The sequence below is a fragment of the Carex rostrata genome, chromosome 7, assembly GCF_964058835.1.
Source record: "Carex rostrata chromosome 7, lpCarRost1.2, whole genome shotgun sequence".
Classification (NCBI taxonomy): domain Eukaryota; kingdom Viridiplantae; phylum Streptophyta; class Magnoliopsida; order Poales; family Cyperaceae; genus Carex; species Carex rostrata.
Genome location: NC_135924.1, coordinates 6401824 through 6422365, shown reverse-complemented (window position 1 = coordinate 6422365; position 20542 = coordinate 6401824). Strand labels below are relative to the sequence as shown.

General features: G+C 29.4%; 1 protein-coding gene across 1 annotated transcript; it reads left to right on the top strand.

Moving 5' to 3' along the window:
- Positions 1 to 4248: 4248 nt before the first annotated feature.
- LOC144557458 (alpha-galactosidase-like) lies at positions 4249 to 8840 on the top strand. Its single transcript, XM_078306030.1, has 15 exons — positions 4249 to 4588; positions 4709 to 4767; positions 4898 to 4954; positions 5047 to 5081; positions 5168 to 5271; positions 5377 to 5452; positions 5537 to 5595; positions 6195 to 6260; positions 6525 to 6608; positions 6806 to 6870; positions 6967 to 7049; positions 7157 to 7247; positions 7457 to 7506; positions 7590 to 7730; positions 8529 to 8840. Exons 1-15 carry the CDS (start codon positions 4434 to 4436, stop codon positions 8619 to 8621), a joined length of 1218 nt encoding a protein of 405 aa, XP_078162156.1. The 5' UTR covers positions 4249 to 4433; the 3' UTR covers positions 8622 to 8840.
- The last annotated feature ends 11702 nt before the right edge of the window (positions 8841 to 20542 follow it).

The window sequence follows — 20542 nt, the reverse complement described above, 5'->3', positions numbered from 1 at the left end:
AAAAATGGAGGTTTTTAAATTTGTAAACAGCGACGGACCCAGAAAGGAGCAAATTTCATGTGTATCCCACAAAAATATCAAAATTACACGTTTTTCCTTCTAGAATTTATAACATCATATTTATCCTTTTCAATTAAAATTTATTTTAAATTTATAAAGTTTTAATTTTATCCGTTTCAATTAAAAACTCATTTAGATTTATAAAGTTTTCATTAAAAAAAAATGTAGTCTTCTCAGTTTAAATTTATAGTCTTCTAATTTTATATATGTAGTCTTTATATGATACTGTGTATGTGTTACAAACAGAGAGATCACCAATTTGCCCTCACAAATTATCTACTTAGAAGACTGAACATTTTTCTAACACAAGTATATACAATTTTATTATTTGCTAATAAAAAATAAAGCGATAACTTTATAAACTTAAAAATGAGTTTTAATTAATAGCATAGGCAATATACTGGATAAACTTGTAATATTTTGAAAGGAGACATACGTATATAACTTTTTTTTTTTTTAAAAGCACATATATAATATTCCCCCCCTTAAAGAAAACATAATGCTATTGAAACTAGTGAAAACTAATAAAAACTTTTTGACATGAGGTAGCCCTCAAGCTGTATCCAAATCTACCATGGATTTTTTTTTTCCACTCGATAATAAATAAGATATAAGGAGAAGGGCAGGTAACATAGTTGGCTAAGAAAAAAGTCTTAAAACCGATAGTTATTCAAAGGTTGAGATTTCAATTTTTTTCACGACTTTGCAGTCTCTACAAAGATTATAAAAAAAAAAAAAAAAAGTTAGATAAAAAAAAAGTATGTTCAACTTTTGGATATTATATTATAATATCAAAAAGAGATAAAAGTGAACATACACACACAAAATACTTCAAATAATTAAATCAGAAAATCTCTAAGGAATTACATAAAAAATAAATAAAATACAAAATGTTAAAAATGTATATAAGTATTATATTATAAATAGTAGTGGAAAAAATACATAAGAAAAAAGACAAAATGATTGATACCTCTCGTCAAAGAAACTTTGAATTCAGATATTGATCATTTTGTCTTTTTTCTTATGTCCTTTTTCCACTACTATTTATAATATAATACTTATATATATTTTAACATTTTATATTTTATTTATTTTTTATAAATTTTTATGTAATTCCTTAGAGATTTTATGATTTAATTACTTGGATTATTTTGTGTGTGTATATTCACTTTTGTCTTTTTTATATATATTATAATAGACTGAACATACTTTTTTTTCTTAACAGTGAAGTATTCATGAATTATTTCTTGCTTGAGGGCCTGTTTGGATGAATCACTGTTCACGTGGGGAAAAAAAAATTTAGTTCAACTGAATTTTTTTTTCCTACAAAATTAGTGTTTTTCAGTTCAATTTTCTTGTCCATGTCCATTCCCATTTGTCGGCCGAACAGGCCTGAATGATTTTACCTTTGACCTATTAGGTCAGCCTCAGCATCAAGCTGTACTCTAGATCTACTAGCTCCCAAAGGAATTGATGACAAAAGTTTATTGAAGGTAACCGACAAGTAATGCTACTTGAAAAAAAAAAGGACATTCTAACGTGGACACTAGCAGTCATAATGATTAGATAAATTTTCTTTAAATGCTTCTACTCTACAACTGCTACAGATTTCACAATCCTTCGTGTGTTATTAAGGCGCTGTTCGACAGATCACTGCATATAATAATTAGTTTTTATGAGAATTATCGTGTTGTACGTATATGTCAGTAAAAAATGTTGAAATATATCAAGTCCATTTTCTCAATATATTGATATCTGAAAACTTTTAATATCTAAATTCTTTTTAAAGAGATATTGTATATGTAAATACTTAACCGATCGTTTCAACAATAAAATTGACTTTTGATCAATATATCTTAATGACAAAAAGATTGGGTGGATGTGTGTTTATAACATCAATTTATTTACTTTTGATAAAAAAAAATGTTGTTCCCAATATACTTATTTGCTTATTTTTAATATATATTTTTTCTGTTTAACACTTATATATTTACAAATTTCATGACATATATTTGATGCTAGTACAAAAGTGTAACGATGATCATCTATGGAAACTTTCATATCATCATCGATCCAACGCGTCTTGAGAATTTTAACTACTATACGTGATAAAAAGAGGTAGAAGATATTAAAAGAAACTAGTTCAGTGTTTTTTAAAAAAACAAATAGAATGTAAAGTGAACATTTTAAAAAGACGTTAAAAAATATAATTATATAATTATATAATTCTGCAAGACGTTAAAAAATATAAGTGCTCACAAAATGTACATGACCAGTAATTAAAAGAAAAAGCTAACACTATCACATATAGCTAAAATTTTAATTATATAGACCAGCAAAAGTTTTCTGCATATTTTCCCTCCCATATTTTTTTTCCTATAAACATTTCAAAGTATATTTTCTTTCTCAATGGTCAATACTCACCGTGCATACTCTATTATATATATATGTGAACGAGGAAAATTTGTAGCTAATTAACTGGATTTTTATAATTAAGGCTACGGTGCTATGGGTTGGCCTCTATGCAACGGCTTAATATTCAAATTTTCAAAATTCTAACGGTCGATCCGAACCGTTCAACATGATCTCCATATGAATATGTACTTGTAAATCAAATTTTACATTTTTTTTTAAAAAATTTACTATTTTTTTAGATTTTTAGAAAATCAAATATCTGAATAGTGCAAAATTTTTAGATCAAGTGATTTTCTAAAAATCTAAAAAAATAATAAAATAATTTTAAGAAATGTAAAATTTGATTTGCAAGTATATATTCATATGAAGATCATGTTGAACAGTTCGGATCGACCATTAAAATTTTAAGAACTCAAATATTAAACTGTTGCATAGAGACATCTATGCAATCCATAGCGCCATAGCCTTACTCTTATATAATTCCAATCTTTTGAGAGTTACAGCTTTTATTTTATAGGGAATTTTCAGTAATCAGCAGCTTTTTTTTCTTTTTTTTCGGGGGTTGGGGTACAAGTGAAATTATTCCGATCATTAAATATGGGTTTTGACGGTGACACAAACAAAGATGAACATGGTTCATAGTTATACAAGAACAGAAGGAAAGATAAATACTTAACGAGCAACTTATCTGTCAGTGAAACAGACATATTTTGTACGGCAACACCTTGTCCTTATTGTGCACCAGTAAGTTGATCAGCACCATATGGGTTCGGTACGCAGAAAAGATTCCACAAACAGTCTGCACACGCGGCAATAATTAAAGAACAGTTTAATGCTAAGACCTCTCCAGGCTCTTTCCCCAACTTGTCTGAAAAAATAATAACTAATAGGACCTCTTCTATTATTTACAATTTATCTCCATTTCAAGAAAACTGGATCTATCCTGGTAATAAGTTGCTTTATTACTAGTAGTCACATGTATGGCATGAGAAAAAAAAAACTTTTTTTCTTTCCAGTTTGTCAGAAAAGTATCGACAATTTTTTTATTATTATTGTCCACTCGTGTTTGTCTTTAATATTTTATACATCCCAACTTTAATGGTACGTAATTTGAAAAAATATTATTAAATTAAAAGAGTTAAAATTGCAGATGTGTTCTCAATTATTTTAAATAGAGAGTGTGTCAATTTTAGTCAGTTTAAAATTTGATTGATCATTTATTATGAATCCATAATAACTACATCGTTAAAAAAATTAATTATTTGATGGAAGTCTGTCTTTCAAATCGAGCCAAATTTGATACACACTCTAATCTAAATAATTAAAAATACATCTACAATTTTATTTTTTTAATTTATATAATATTTCTCAAAAATATATGTAGCAGAAAAATTTAATGTACTCTAGAACTACTCTTAATATTCATGCACACTTCAACAATCCAAATCATTTGGATTTTTCTTAAAGAATCATTTGCAAATATTTTATCCATCAACCTTCATCTAAATAAATAAAAACATTTTATTTATATAGACAGGTAAAACAAACATAATAATATCACATCAAACTTGCATAAAATTTAAAAGGAAAACATAATACACACATAAAAGGTGCAATATGATATTATCACTGTACAATTTTTATAATCTATTCCATTCATGTGTGCCTCAACTGGACACTCTGGTTTCCATGCAAATGGAGAAAAACCGTACTAGTCAATAAAGTAAAGAAGGATCTCATCCCGGAGTGCATTTGTATTCTCTTGCTTTCCCCGACCAAAGTAAAAGTTGAGACTGAACAAACAAAAAAATAATAGCATTATTCCAGGAATAAGCTCGTGTTCTTCTCCACTTAATTCTCCCACTATTCCAAGTTTCCAACTAATCACATGAAAAGAGAATACAACTAAAGAAACAAACTTGAATTATCAATTCCTACCAGAAAGGCGAGAGAAAGAGATGGAGAAGAAGAAAGCGAGATTGGTAGAAATAATGCTACTATCAATGATGTTGATTTGTGTTAATGCATGGATTGGCACTGAATCGACGGCTGAGATTGATTCTTACAGGAGACTTCTGTTGGAAAATGGATTAGGAGCTACTCCTCCAATGGGGTACATTTTACTTTTGCATGCGAATAAATTTTTTGCTCTAAATGAGAGAGATAAAAAGTGCATTTTGAGAATTATATTTTATATGTATATCTTTTATAGATTGGATGTATTTAATTGTAGGTGGAATAGTTGGAACCACTTCTTTTGCAACATTGATGAAACAATCATCAAGGATACTGGTACCTAATTCTTTCTTTTTTGGAATAATCAAAGGTTATTTTAATATAAAGTTGAATTATGAAAACACCTTTTAGAACTAATTATTTCATGTTTTCATTTATGATGAGTTTCTCCTGCTTCTTTGCACAGCTGATGCACTTGTATCAACTGGGCTTGCTGAGCTTGGATATAAATATGTCAATATTGGTAATTATTTTCCTAGATTTATAATTTTCAATTACTACTTTACTCAAGATTTCAACTTCTTTCTTACATAATTTTTTTTTTGGATGATTTAGATGATTGCTGGGCTGAGAAAGAGCGCGATTCAGAGGTTTACATTGGAAACATTCTCATTTATAAATTTATAACTATGTCTAGGAAATTTTCTAGTGTAATATAATTTCATTTTGATTTTAGGGATATCTTGTTCCAAACAAGAAAACATTCCCATCAGGAATTAAGGCACTAGCTGATTATGTTCACAGCAAAGGTCTTAAACTAGGAATATATTCTGATGCTGGGTAATTATTATTTTTCCCTGTTAAATTTTTACTTTTTACTATGAGTCTCATGTGAATCAAGCGATTTTATTTGATAATCAACGACCTTTTTCTTTTAAAGTATAGGTTTCAAACATGCAGTAATAAAATGCCTGGATCACTAGGCTACGAGGAGAAAGATGCCAACACATTTGCATCATGGGTATTTTTGGAAAAAAAAAATTTCAGTACAAGTTTTTTACAATGTAGTAAATAATTTTGATCTTGCTTTTCAATTTAAATGCAGAATATAGATTATTTGAAGTATGATAATTGCAATAACAACTATACTGAGCCAACAAAGAGGTACTTTACTCTTCTGCCCTCCCTTTTTATTTAGTATTATATTCAAGCACCAGAATAATGGATGTAGATATTGTAACAGTTATGATCAGTAATGAACATTTTTAGTACAGAGCAGAATGCAAAACCTCCAAATTTAACTCCGTCTTATTTTTATTTTTATCTTTTTATTACAGTCCATCTAACTTTTGTTTGGCATTTGGATTTTGTCCAAAAGGACTTAAGTACAATAAATTATTCCATTGATATAAATAAAAACTTCCAGTACAAGCCAAAAAAACATGGTGGTTGAAGTAGCAGTTGTAATCTTTTTATTATATTTACAAGAATAAGGGCCATTCTGCAAAATTATTATTTTAATTTTGTGGGTAAATTTGCATGTTATAAGCTGGATGATTGAACAAAAGAGATGAATATGCTCTCTTTCAATTCTTATCTCCTTTGTCTGTGATTTGCCGAACTAATTCCTTTGTTGCAACCTTAAATTATCTGAAAATTAACCATATAAAATTAACAAAATAAATTTGGAGTTTTGTTACAATCAAAACAATAAGAACAAAAAGTTTTTCGAATGTAAATAATAGCTTTAATTTATTTTGTAGGTACCCTCCAATGAGCCAAGCTATAATAAAAACTGGCAGACCAATCTTCTTCTCTTTATGCGAGTGGTACTTTTTCTTATTTTACTTTTCAAAATTTCAGGATGGAAAAACAAAACAATCTTCCTAAAAGGTGACACGACCCCCTCAAATAAAAAAATAAAAAAGAAGAGTCTTGTGAAGTTGTGAGAAAAGAAAATGAGTCTGTTAATATGACTACTCAGCAATTTATGTCATTTACCACTACATTATGTACAACAAATAAATAGTATGCTATATATGATATCGTCGAATTTGTGTAATTTAGTTTGATTCTTCTCTATGTATTTTTAGGGGTGAAATGCACCCGGCCTTTTGGGGTGCCAAATTAGGAAACAGTTGGAGAACAACTACTGATATAAGTGATTCATGGGACAGGTAAATTATATGAACTGATAGCTTACTTTGATTTGCTTGCCGATTTTTATATCAAATAAGACACCTCATGGTTTGTAGGCTGTAGCATGTGTATACTGGTACATATGGATTTGAAATCATAGTTAGCCCTTTCTTTGCTAGATTGGGGGTATATTTCTTATGTTATATTATCTCTTACTTCTCTATATGTTGTGTAGTATGATTGCTAGAGCTGATGCGAATGAAGAATACGCTGATTTTGCAAGGCCCGGTGGTTGGAATGGTATTTCCCTTTTATGTTGTTTGAGAAATGAAGCATTGTTTTGTACTACCTTACTAAAGTTATTAATATTTTCTCCCATTTAAATGATGAAATCAGATCCAGATATGCTTGAAATTGGTAATGGAGGCATGACCCATAAACAGTACATCGTGCATTTCAGTTTGTGGGCTATCTCTAAGGTATTGAAAAATGAACACTCAGAATCTTTATTATAGAAATACTTTTAATATATATATTTTTTTTCAAACTTCCTTGTAAGTTTCAAAGTAATATATTTGATTGCTAGGCTCCTCTTCTAATTGGATGTGATGTAAGGGACATTTCAAACAACACTTACAAAATTCTTAGCAACAAAGAGGTGATTGATGTAAATCAAGGTCAGAATTAAGATGAGACATTACATTTACATTTACATTATTTTAATTAAAAAGATAACTTCTTTGAACCGAGAAACTCAACACAAAATGTCAAAATTTTCCTTTATGGTAACAGGTTATGTGCTTGCTTAACCTCTTTCAATTTCATTATGACATAAATTAAAAAGATGTTTCTAAATTGTGTAAATTTTATAAAATTTCTTTTACAGATTCTCTTGGAATTCAAGCAAAGAAAGTAAAGAAAGATGGAGATCTTGAGGTTTCTCATAAGTATATTATCTTCTTTTGTTTCATTTTAACCCAAAATCTCTGTATTAATTCTCTCAACTCCCCTTCACACAGATTTGGGCCGGGCCACTTTCCAAGTCCAGAATTGTGGTCCTCTTGTTAAATCGATCTGTTATAAAAAGTACAATTTCTGCATATTGGGCTGACCTCGGCATATCTACTGGTACCAATATGGAAGTACGAGACTTGTGGAAGGTAAAAAGAAACAGCATAAAAACTAAAGTGGACATGTCTTTTCTTTTTTCTAAGTGTCATTTGTATCCATGCATTGAGTTACACATGATATCAAATAATAAAAGTTACATTATTGGAGTGAGGCTATGGTACTATGCATAGCGCACATTAGTCTGTACTTTGGATCAATATTTTTGGTTTTTTAGTTTAAACAGTTAATCTGAACCATTGTCCATTCAACATTAGATCCATATTACTTGTAGATCAAATTTCACATTTTTTTAGATTTTTTTACTATTTTTTTAGATAGGTAGAAAATCGCTACTTTTGAATGGTTTTGAATCTATAGATCAAGTGATTTTCTTCCTATCTAAAAAAAGGTAAAAAATTATAAAAGATATAAAATTTGATTTACAAGTACATTTTCGTATGGTGGTCATGTTGAACCGTTCAGATCAACTGTTTGAAGTTTGTAAACAAAGATATTTATCCATAGTATGGACCAATGTGTGCTATGCATAATTGCATAGTACCATAGCATCACTCTACATTATTGATATATTCTGCTGGTAAGGTCTAACAGGTTAGATAGACATAGACCCCAGTGTGCAACCAATAAAGCAAAGAAAAAAACAAACTTAACCAAACTCAAGTGAAAATATGTAGCATCTGGTGCCACAGTACCAGACTCTATATGACGCATTGCTTTAAAGCAACGGTACCACTAATGCATGGTTATGACTTGTGATTTGTAAGAGAGAAATTAATTCTTGCACAAAATTTGTGATATGTTTGGAACTGTTAAATTTCTTGGTGCAGCACAAGACATATGACAAGGCATTCAAAAGTCAGCTAAAATTTACAATGGAAGGCCGTTCTTGCCGAATGTTCGTACTTACACCAGTAAGCTGATACAATCAGTACTGGCAAAAATCCATATTTAATTAGCATGAAATTTGTTCAAGAAATGCATATAAACAAATATGATAGGTTAAGAATTAATGCACATTATGTGTTTGTACTTAATTTTTTCCATCAAAGACACAAAAAAAAGCATAGGAAGCAACTGTTTAAAATTATTATTTTATAAGAAACATATGTGTGGGTCTATATATTCATTTGTAACTGTAACTTGTTTTTTCAGCCATTATATGTTTTATTTTCCAATTTTGTTCTGTTATCACTTATCAATGAAAGAGACGCTTTTAGATATTTTATTGTTCTAGTTCAGTATATAAATCCCTTTTAATTGATTATTCACTTATTTTATATTTTTGTTAATTTTAAGTGTTTATGAAGTGAGGCTTAACAGGGTGGATTGTAAATAAAAGTTCAAGAAATAAAATAAAAATAATAATAACAAAGGGGCAGAATTAAAAAAAAAAATTATTGAAAATTTATATTCTAAACTTCATTTTGAAAAAAAAAAATCTAAGTTTAAATTACTGATAAATATTTCTTGGATCCACCATTGACTTGTTAACATTTGTCATCAAGGATTATATGAAGACAACGGTGGGAGATGCAAAGCATATATGCCATCCTTCATAATTAGATATGAATAATTGATAACTAACTAAATCATACACTCCCCTTTTTCTACAATATAACAACCTAAAGGCTATTATTACCTAACACACATGCATTTGCTTTGCTTGTGTTAAAATTAATGCTCTTTTTTCTATCTTCTCTAAATGTTTACATCATTTCTTTTCTACTTTGCAAATGGTGTCATTTTCAACAAGAGTAGTTATGTTTTTCTTTTTCTTTTTCGTTTGTTAATATTAATTTGTATTTTTGCATTGAAATCAATGCGTTACGTCCCATTACATAGAAGGTGCATGAAGCTACTACTAAAGTTGAACATGACTTTTAATTCAATATAGTTTTTCTTTTCCTTTTTCTCTCTTCTTTCTTCTTTTGACTTCTGAGTGAACCTATTGTAATCTAGATTACATAATCACAAGTTTTCTTTATTATATATGATCAATTTTGGGCTAAATTTTATATCGTATTGATAAGAAAAATTATCAGTATTTATTAATTATACAAAAAAAATTTGGATGTTTTATATTATTTAGGTTCAATCTAGAAACATAATGGTAAAATTGATTTAATGACGAGATGGATTTTTAATAAATTATTTTGATATAAATTATGAAAGCACATTTGACTTGTCTAAAATTTTAAATTAAATATAATTCATTCAAAAATTTAGAATCATGCTATGTATTTTAATCTAGATTGCACGATATAATGATTTATAATTATTCAATTAAACATAAATGATTTTCAAAATTGATTATTTCGATCGATGAGATAACTCAAAATATCTCATTATGGTAGAAATTAATGCGTGTGCTCACTATGGATGGAATAAAATTATTATGTTAATTTTGTGTGGCATGTTCAATTTATGTGTATTATGATTATTTTTGGGACTTCGTCCGAAAGAAAAGTATCTATATGAAGAATTTTTTTTTAAAATTAAGACAACATATATAAAAAAAAATTATATACAACAATGTTTTTGACACAAATATTATTTTTAACATTAAAATTATGTACAATGAATATGACATGATAAGTCGCTCCAGAATTTTGTAGAGGAGGAACTATTGTATTATTTAAGTGTTTTGTCGCATCTTAAGCATATGAAACACCTTTTCTTTAATGAGGAAATAAATCACGAATATATGAAAGGATAAGCATGATTGGATAGTTGAGATTAAGAACATGAGTGTGTGCAAGGCTAAGAAACCTGAAAATTCAATCCTCTTTATATACATATATGATTGGGGTTGTTCTTCAGATTTAGTCTTGACAAAAAATATCTATTAAAGAAAAAAGTTGAAACTTAAAAAAAAAAAAATTTAATTGTATATTTAACAAAATATTAAATATGTGCATAATTACATATAAGTTATCTGATCACAATCAATGAAAAAAACAACAACACAACGGATGAAAACATTAAAAAAAAAATGTAATATGACTAAAAATTTGGAGACTTGATCCTTATTATGGAGTATAACAATAATAAATAGGATCATATTTCCTCGAATTGTCTTTTAATTCTACGCATTAATTAATAAAAAAAATCCACATTTATATGTATCTACATCAAACACAAATTGTTTATGGATAAGTCTTAGATATACCATCCAAATCAAACCTTAGCCGACCACTCAATATAAATGCTCCAAAAACCAGTAAAACAGATAGATCAGACGTGTGTGTCAGATGGTTCCACAAATTGGGACAGTGACAGAAAAGAAAAGGATCAACGTTATCACTACTAAAACGATATATAACTATACTTTGCTCATCTATATTATACTATTTTATTCCAATTTACAGTTAGAAAAATTTACAACTAATATAAAGACCAAACAGAAAAAAAAATGCAGATTTTTTAAGTAAAGTTGGAGGTGAAGGATGAACGGGATGTCTGAAAGGTATCAATATCATATCAAATTCAGTTTGATATCCATTAGGAACCGTTTAATTTGCATCAAGATTTGTGCAAACTTAATCTGTATGGATTTTAAGTTTTGTACGAATCTTGATGGTGATGGAATAACTCCAACTGAGCATTCAATTTGATTTGATGTCCATCAAACATCTCCCAATTTCGAATGTCAAGTCACAAAAATTTTAAATATACCATACCCAAAAAAAAAAAAAACAAATAACCACATTTTTTTTTAAATTCAAATTTTGACACGGCCGCATCTCCTAAATGCGGACCTCTTTTCTATGGACCGCATCCCCCTCCCCCCCCCCCCCCCCCCCCCCCCCCGCTCTCTTGCGGCAGCAATTGAATTCAAACTAAAAGCGAAAAAAAGAGGGTCCGCATATAGGGGATGCGGCCAGGATATTTTTCGAATTTTCAGGATTTCGTTATTATTTGGTTTATTTTTTTTATTATGATATTTTTTAAAATTTCGGATTAAGTCATTCAATTGTTTTAACATCAACAATTTGGATTTAAAATCAGTAACTTCTCACACGAAATAAATAGATTTTTCACTAAATCAAAGGTTAATTATAGAGTAGTTACGGACTTACAATTATTTTTAAGCATGATAAAACTCTAGTCCACATGTTTCAACTACAAAAACAACAAAAAGTTCCAAAATCGTTTGTACTGCTTTTTTATTTATGAATATAAATCCCGTATTTTAAATTTCTTTTTCTTTCTCTTGTTTCATGTAGATAATTTAATATTTATTTAAAACAAAATGTATCTTTTTTTATATAAATTGTCCGATTTTTCGTCTTAAGACAAATGTAAAACTCTATGTTATTATTTTTTTAAAATATTTTTTTCCTTTCTTATCTCTCTCTATTTATATATATATATATATATATATATATATGAGGAGGGATCCAATTACACCATTTTATGGTGACACATCTTGACACCATATTTTTATAAGTCATTTTTGCAATTTTAAAATTCAAACAGACGATCCGAACTGTTCACCATGATCTCCATATTAAAATGTGCTTGGAGACCAAATTTTATATTTTTTTGGAATTTTTTAGTATATATTAAGATGTGTATAAAATTGTTGTTTTCAAACAATTTTGGACCATTGAAAAAAAAAAATTTCAAAAAATTCTAAATAAATAGTAATAAATTTTCAAAAAATGTAAAATTTGGTCTCCAAGTACATTTTAATATGGACATCACGTTGAATTATTTGGATCGACTATTTAAATTTTGAAATAGCAAAAATGAGTTATAAAAATATGATGTCAAGATGTGTCACCATAAAATTGTGTTTTTGGATCCCTCCCCTCTCTCTCTATATATATACACAAAATTTTTTTAGAAATATGGAGTTAAACCTCCAAATTTCATATTAAGGACTTTAAAAAATATAAAAATTATAAAGAATAAAATTGCTATTTGTATTTATATAGATGATTTAATCACCTCTGAACTTCTTTTAAATTCGCCTTGAATAAAACTAATGTCAATTATATTTATATATCATGTAAACCTATATAATATGCATGGAGAAAAACATGGTATTAAATTTGTTCCCTTGCAACCTAACGTGAATTAAGTCCACGCCCACACCGAACCAAACGCTAACGGCTAACCTAACTAAACCCCTCAGTATCTAACTATCTATTTTCTTTTTGATTGAATTTAGTTGGGTACCTAATATCCTAAATCGTGTCCCAAATTATATTAGTTAGTTAGTGCCTAAGGGTGCGGAATTCAAACAAATAGTAGTGCCTAAGGCATAGCAAGTAAATCATTTTTTTTTTTGTCTTCACATCAGATCCTTCTCGGAAACAATGAATAGTCTTTTAAATTGTTTTCGGTAATCTCAAATCCACCAAATAAAAGCAAAATTGAGTAAAATTAGGGTGTTTCGAGTGCATCAAGCTCATTAATGAACATAACTGTAAAATTTATCGTATTAATTTGAAACGACAAATTTAAAATATTAAAACTTCACAAGTAATACATTCAATTGAATTGATCGTTAAAAGTCAATCTGATAGATTTTAAAATATTAATTTGAATTTATCGTTAAAAGTCAATCTGATAGATTTTAAAATTAAGTTCATCAAGAAACTTGATTAGTTTAATAACATCCTATTTCTACTCAATAAAAATAACTATCAAAATTAACTAAGGCATATCTGCTTTATGCTAGATTTTTGGTAGGGCTAACAAAAAATCTCGTAACTTGTAAATCGAATTGATTGAATTCGATTTGAAAAAAAAAAGTTGCAATTAACTCATTCAATTGAAGTTCATTCTAAAACGAATCAAACTAGCTCGGTTCAAAATTGGTTCAAACTCGAACTGAATTTGGCTCGGTTCGAAATTGGGTCTGGCTCAGTTCGAAATTGGTTCGCTACCCCTCTCCCTCGCCCTCACTCTCGCTCGCTCTAAGGGATGATGATTCTCCTCCAATTTGCCTCAATTCGAACTATTAATGAACCAAATCGAACTAGTTCGAATCACACCAAATCAAACTCGTACTCTTCTTTTCAGTTCGAAATCCTACTTCAATTTCAAATCAATTCGGTTCAAAATTTGACGAACTCAAACTCGAACTGGATTAAGTTCGATTCGGTTCGATTAGTTTGCAGATTGCTTGGTTCCAAATTTAGCATCTCTAATGAAGACAAGTGGTTGAGAGTGTCAATTCTTATCTCATACCAAAAAAAGATAGGAATAGATAAGTTCTAATCACATTTACAAAATAGACAGCTTTGTCTTCCCTTCCCTTGGGGTCTGCTCCAATTAAATTAATTAATTAATTAATTCCTTTTTGTCTTAAAGTACCAAATTTACATCCAAGTTTGTAGTTATATGATTTAAAAAAAAAAAAAAGATGCTTAAAAACATTGGAATCATATGTGGCAATATGATCACGGTGATATGATTAGGTCATTGCAAGTAAATAAAGATTTTATTTTAATATGGATAAGGTACAACATTGCTTGATAATCACTCCGTGACATTATTAAAAATATCATCATCATAGTTGATAAGTTAGGAGAATAGGAGGCCATTGCTTCATTGGATATTAATTATTTATTTGCAACTAACCAACTCATTATGCCACAAGTCGCAATCTTTACAATCTTTGCACCATCTTTGTTCACCTTCTCCTCATGCAATAATCAAACCAAAATACCAAATACAATACAAATTAAATGAGGCTATATAATATAGTAATATGCATATTACCGATCGATTGTATGTATTCATATTTTTATTTTTAAAATTTAAAAGTCTGATTTGAATTATTAAACACAATTTTCATATAAAAAGCAGTGTTGTAAATAATGGTATGCGCTGGTCGGACAAACAGGGTATTGCCAAACGATTAATTGAAAATAATTGAGAATAATAGACCAATTAATCGAAAAAATTCATGATGATTTGATCGCCGCCAACGACTAATCAGCCTAAACAGCTGACACTGATGAAAAGTTTCTTAAGACCAAAATTTAGAATTTTTTTACCATCTTTTAGATAGGTAAAAAAAGGGCACTATTTTACTATAGCCTCATTCATACAAATTAGTATACAACAGTTTTTTTTTTTAGACAAAAGCTGATTATTTTTTAATAATCTACCGTTTGTTTATCCAGTTTTAATATACATTTGAAAAATATGTTCTTATGGTTTAAACTTGATAACTATATATAGTGACTTTTTTTATCCAATAAAAATAATAATTTCATGAGCTTACTTTATTAGCAGATAGAAAGAAATATTAATTTTGTGTTGACTGTATAGATGTGATGTGAATATCAATATTAGTGATATAGTTTTCTTGTATAAAACATACTCAATTTGATATATTATTTAAAATATTTCTTATGACTTTAAAAAAATAGTAAGTAATATTCAGAATATACACACAAAAAAATCAATAATAACTAGATTTAACGTTTTCCAAAAAATAAAATAATAGAAGTACCATATGTCATTGTGTCAATATTCAATTCGGCCATTTGGAAATGCACTAACATGAACTCCATATCAAAATGTACTTGCAAACTACAATTTATATTTTAAAAAATAATAACTATTTTTTAAAGGTAGAAAATCACTAATATATAAATTGTCAAGTTATAAGTATTTACATTGTTATTAGTTCCAATGCAAACTACATAAATCGAATTTTTTTTTTTTTTAAATTTGGTAGCGACTACCAAGAAATATAAATGGAATTACAGTTGAATTTATTTGGTTTGATTTTTAATTCTAGTGCTTGCTTTTTGGTTTTTTAATTTCTATTTTTATGATTTGATTTTTAATTCTAGTGGACCGAGACATGGCTATCGCTTGACGAAACAATTCAACCTAGTTGTCCCAAGTGGGTCCCACTTGAAGAACCCTTTTGTAACAAATAATTGCGAAAAGAAAAAATTAAATAAAATTGGTTTCATACGGAAAGTTAAAAGCAAAAAGAATATTGCGCACCTCACCTCCCGTGATGCACTTTGGAAACTTAAAAGCACGTCTTTGATCCTATTTTTTTTTTTTTTTTTTTTTTGTGGATTCCAAAATCTTACTTGTGCTTTTAAGCAAGTTTAATTGCTACACATGCGCTTAATAATTTTCTTTATTTTATTAAAGGGCTATGGCACCTCGGCATTTTTAAGGGAAATTTTCTATTTATACAAATTATTAAATTCAAACGTAAAAATAAATAGAATATAACATTATTAACCGTTTTTCTTACATAATGATTCTAAATAGAATATAATTGCGCTATAGCTGTGCTATAGTTTTTTTCGGACCTTAAAAACTATAACGCTATAATCGCTATTTAGAACCTTGATTGATATATATATATATGATGAGAGATCCAATTACATCCTTTTTGCTGACACCAGATTACACCCTATGTTTACAAAGTCCAAATAGTCGATCCAAGCCGTTCAACTTGATGAATATATTAAAATGTGCTTACAGATTAAATTTTACATTTTTCTGATTTTTTTTTTTTTACTATTTATTAAGATGGGTACAAAAATTCAACGGTCTGAATATAGAGATTTTGTTAAATACTTAATAAATAGTAAAAAAAATTCAAAAAATGTAAAATTTGATCTGCAAGTACATTTTAACATATCCATTATGTTGAACGGTTTGGATCGACTATTTAGAATTTGAAAACTTAAAAAAGAAAAGAATGTAATTCAGTGTCACCAAAAAATAGTGTAATTGGATCACTCCTCTCTCTCTCTATATATATAACTAGTTTTCGGACATAAACTGATTAGGTATTATATACTAGTAGTGAGCTTTAAGATTCATAAGGATCAAGTGTGTACGAATATTGATGTGGATGTAACGGTTTTGATAAAATATAAAACGAGTTTGATATGATGTCAATCGGAACGCCTCGTTCAAAAGCTTTGTTGACCGCATGATATAATAGGTTAGATAACGAAATGAAACCATTTATTAAGATCTATTCAAAAGATAATAGGTTGATATCATCTTGATTATATTTAGAGTGAGATAAAGGACATAAATAAAATAGTAACTTAATTTTATTTAAAAGAAATTAACTTTAACAAAGCCCACTAACGTATGTTCGATAAAAGTAAAAATATGTAGATAAGAAGATAATTTTTGTCTCTTCTTTCGCATGCTAGGTCAAATAAAAAGATAAGATGTGAAGATAAGAAGATAACTTTATCTCATAAGATAATTTCTATCATCATTTTAATAAGGAATGAGATTTAGAGTAGGTTCAATGGACTCAATCACTGATCGATTCACATTAAGATACATGTATCCTACTTTAATATCCGTACACAACTGTTTTAATTTTTGTGCGCACATATCTTAATATAGATCGGACGGTGTTGGATCTCATTAGACTCAATATATGTTTGATGAGCATCAGACCTACTTCGTTCTCTAGTCTCATATCCTTAAAAGTATCAGCCACTTTTCATTGTAATATTTAAAATTTCAAAAATACTATTTTGATTTTTTAAACTATATTTTGTACCAAATTAATCCTATCTTTAGAATGAATTGACAAGAACTTATCCTTAAACTCTACTTCACATCTTATATTAAAGGAGTAGTCTAATAATTAAGTAGTGATTAGAATTTCATTTTTTTAGTTGTTAAGACTGAATTCATTACCCGAGGTAACTTAAATTTTGAGTTTAGATTTGGATTGTCTGATCTGCTTCGACACAAATATTAAAGGATCCTGTGTATTTTATCTCAGACTAGATTGGTCTAAATTATAATTGGACAGTTTGGATTCAAACTCAAAGTTTGAGTTGTTTCAGATAGTGGTTTGCAACTCGGGCGGGTACGGGTATACTCGGGTACAAGGGTATTCGGGTACGGGTATGGCGGGTATAATTTTCAAAACCCATACCCTACCCGTCCTATACCCTTACCCGTGTACCCTTGACGGGTAAGGCGGGTACGGGTACGGGTAGGGCGGGTACGGGTATTTTTTTTTTTTTTTGCTGTTTTTTTTCTGGTTTTTTCTGATTTTTTTTGGGGGAAAAATCAAATTTTTTGAATTTTGAACTGTGATGAACAGTACTCGGGTATACGGGTATGGGTACTCGGGTAGTCGGGTACGGGTTAACTCGGGTAGGGTAAACTCGGGTATTGGTCTAAAATAACGGGTCCGGTCCGGTTTTTGCCCGTACCCGCGTACCCGAGTACCCGACCCATACCCGGGCTCGGGCACGGGTACCCTAGCTGGCGGGTACGGGCGGGTATACCCTTAACGGGTTTTATTCAACCTCTAGTTTCAGAGGATACATAGTCATGAAGACTTAAGTTCAAATACCAACTGTCACATTATGCATTATACGTTTTAGTCCTCCTCAATTTAAATTTTTTAGTTTCGTCTCTGATCCCAATTTTTGTGGGTTAATTGATTGGAGAATCAAAAACTTAACTCACATTAAGAACTTTTCGTACTGGTAGAGTATAAACAGTGCTACCCCCAACATGTATGACCTCCTTTTCATGAGAAAATAAGATTCAATGGGGATTAATTTGGTTCATCCCACTGGTACCAGTCATGGGCATCCTGTCTTTTCTGTGTTTCATAGAGAACACATCTGTTGTCCTTGATCTGGTACCATTAAAAACTCTTTGACTCTCTATGGTACCAAGTACAATTACTGGTACGACCCGCCTAACGTACAAGTCAGTATATACATCTCTATCTATCAGGAAACACATATTCACTCAAAAAAAGTTAAAAAAAATATCATCAAGTCTAAGGTGACAATTGATCTTTTTATGGTATTTGCTCAAGTCTTAAGTCATTGCAGAATTTTTTTTTATAAACCACAATTAACTAAACTATATTTAGCAAAGCAGCATGATTGTTTTTTTTTTTTACAAAAACCACAAAGACCAAATCCCCAATTCGGTCTCCCTTTATTTTGAAACAGGGGCTGTACTTAGCAGAAACAGCTTGTTCCTGGAGAAATAGGGGCTGTCTTTAGCAGAAACAAGCCGAAACAAAGGAAATACATCACAGAAATGCAGGGTGTTCGAGAAAAGCCGAAACAGGGGCCGAAACAGAGGAAAATGTGGAGACTGAATCCCCAATTCGGTCTCTCCAAAAATTAAAATTTGGAGACTGAAATAGGGATTCAGTCTTTGTGATTTTTGTAAAAAAAAAACAATTATGCTACTTTGCTAAATATAATTTAGTTAATTATGGTTTATAAAAAAAATTCGTCACTGCAGGTGGTACAAGTGGGACCATGGCCTATTGTATTTCTTCCAGCATTTCCCTTGGCTCTGGCCTCTGGGACTGAATTGGAATTTCATCAAAATCTTTTGGCATATATTGGGGGAATTTCATGTATACCCCTCAAAAATTCAAAATTACGTATTTCCCCTTCTAAACTTTGAAATTATGTATTTCCCCATCTAAACTTCTAAAACTCACAAATTTACCCATTTTATTGTTTTTTATATTTAAATTCATTTAAATTTATAAAATATCCATTTTTAACCTTTATTAAAAACATAAAAAAATTGTAGTTTTTTAAGAAAATATCCATTTTATTGTCTCATAAGATGTCCACTAAATCATTTACCCTTTACAAAATACTCATTTTTCCCTCGAAAATCGGATACCCATTATACCCTTTACCCTTCATAAAATATCCATTTTGCCTTGAAAACCGATCAAATATAAGACCGATATTTTTCTTAAACAAATTACAAATTTTGTATGCTTTTAATAAAGGGTATTATAGGCATTTTATAAATTTAAAATGAGTTATAATATAAAATACAATAAAATGGGTAAATTTGCGAGTTTTGAAAATGAGGGGAAATGCGAAATTTCGAAGTTTAGAGGGGGAAAATATGTAATTTTAAAGTTTTTGAGGGATATACATGAAATCCCCCCTATATTTTTCACCTTCTCTTTTATTTGCTTCCCTACATTTGCTATCCAATAATGAATTAAAGAAGCAAATCAGTCAATTAATTAGTCATATCTCTAATAGTTTTTGGTGGAGAGTTAGTAAAGAACATTTCGTTTTTGTGTTTGCAGAGGTGCCTCCATAAGATACAACTACAAACTATTAAATTGACCTATTTAGAAAGGATTGCTCATTTATTTTTCAAAAAATTAATTATTACCGATTTTCTCTTTGTTTATTGGTAGATTGAATATTGATACTTAAACTCTTGGATGAATATAGGGGATGGTTTTTTTTTTTTTAAAAGAGGCATAAGCCCATTTCATATTACTGAAATTGGATAATTACAAAAAACTAGTCTCAGTGCATCAAACACCTTGACTAGGAGTCATAAAATCTCAAACCACAAAAATAGCAATAAGTTCATACATCAGCCATAATAAAACTAGAGCTAAGTCCCAAAAGTAATCCATATTAGCTAAAACTAAGCCACTTCTAATGGGGCTAGGGTAAACTATATAGTTAGAGCAAAATGTTAAGGCTTTCTTCATCATCATCAAAAGTCCTCATAAAATTGTAGCTTCTAAACGAGGAGAAATGATGAATCGAATATTTGTTAAGTCTTTGGCTTGAAGTTTTGTTTAAAATTGTTTAATTTGATGTACAACGAAAAAAACGAGTTTCAACCAAGCTATAATTAGATTATGACATGGAAAAGGAACAGAGCATCAGAAAAGCAATGGAGATGTCCAGTTTTCTTTTTATATTTTATTTTTACATGACTGCTTTTGCAGATTAGGCAGGAAAACTTTTTGGATGAGATATGGCCCACAGGGTTTTGGAACAAATTTAGTCACCAACTAATATATTTTGACAATATTTTGTTACTGCAAGTCAAC

Excerpts from the sequence above, each read along its gene's own strand:
- LOC144557458 (XM_078306030.1), top strand. The coding sequence starts at position 4,434 with ATGGAGAAGAAGAAAGCGAGATTGGTAGAAATAATGCTACTATCAATG. Across the intron at positions 6,261-6,524 it reads TTCTTCTCTTTATGCGAGTG|GGGTGAAATGCACCCGGCCT; the intron begins GTACTTTTTCTT and ends ATGTATTTTTAG. Across the intron at positions 7,731-8,528 it reads AAGTACGAGACTTGTGGAAG|CACAAGACATATGACAAGGC; the intron begins GTAAAAAGAAAC and ends TTCTTGGTGCAG.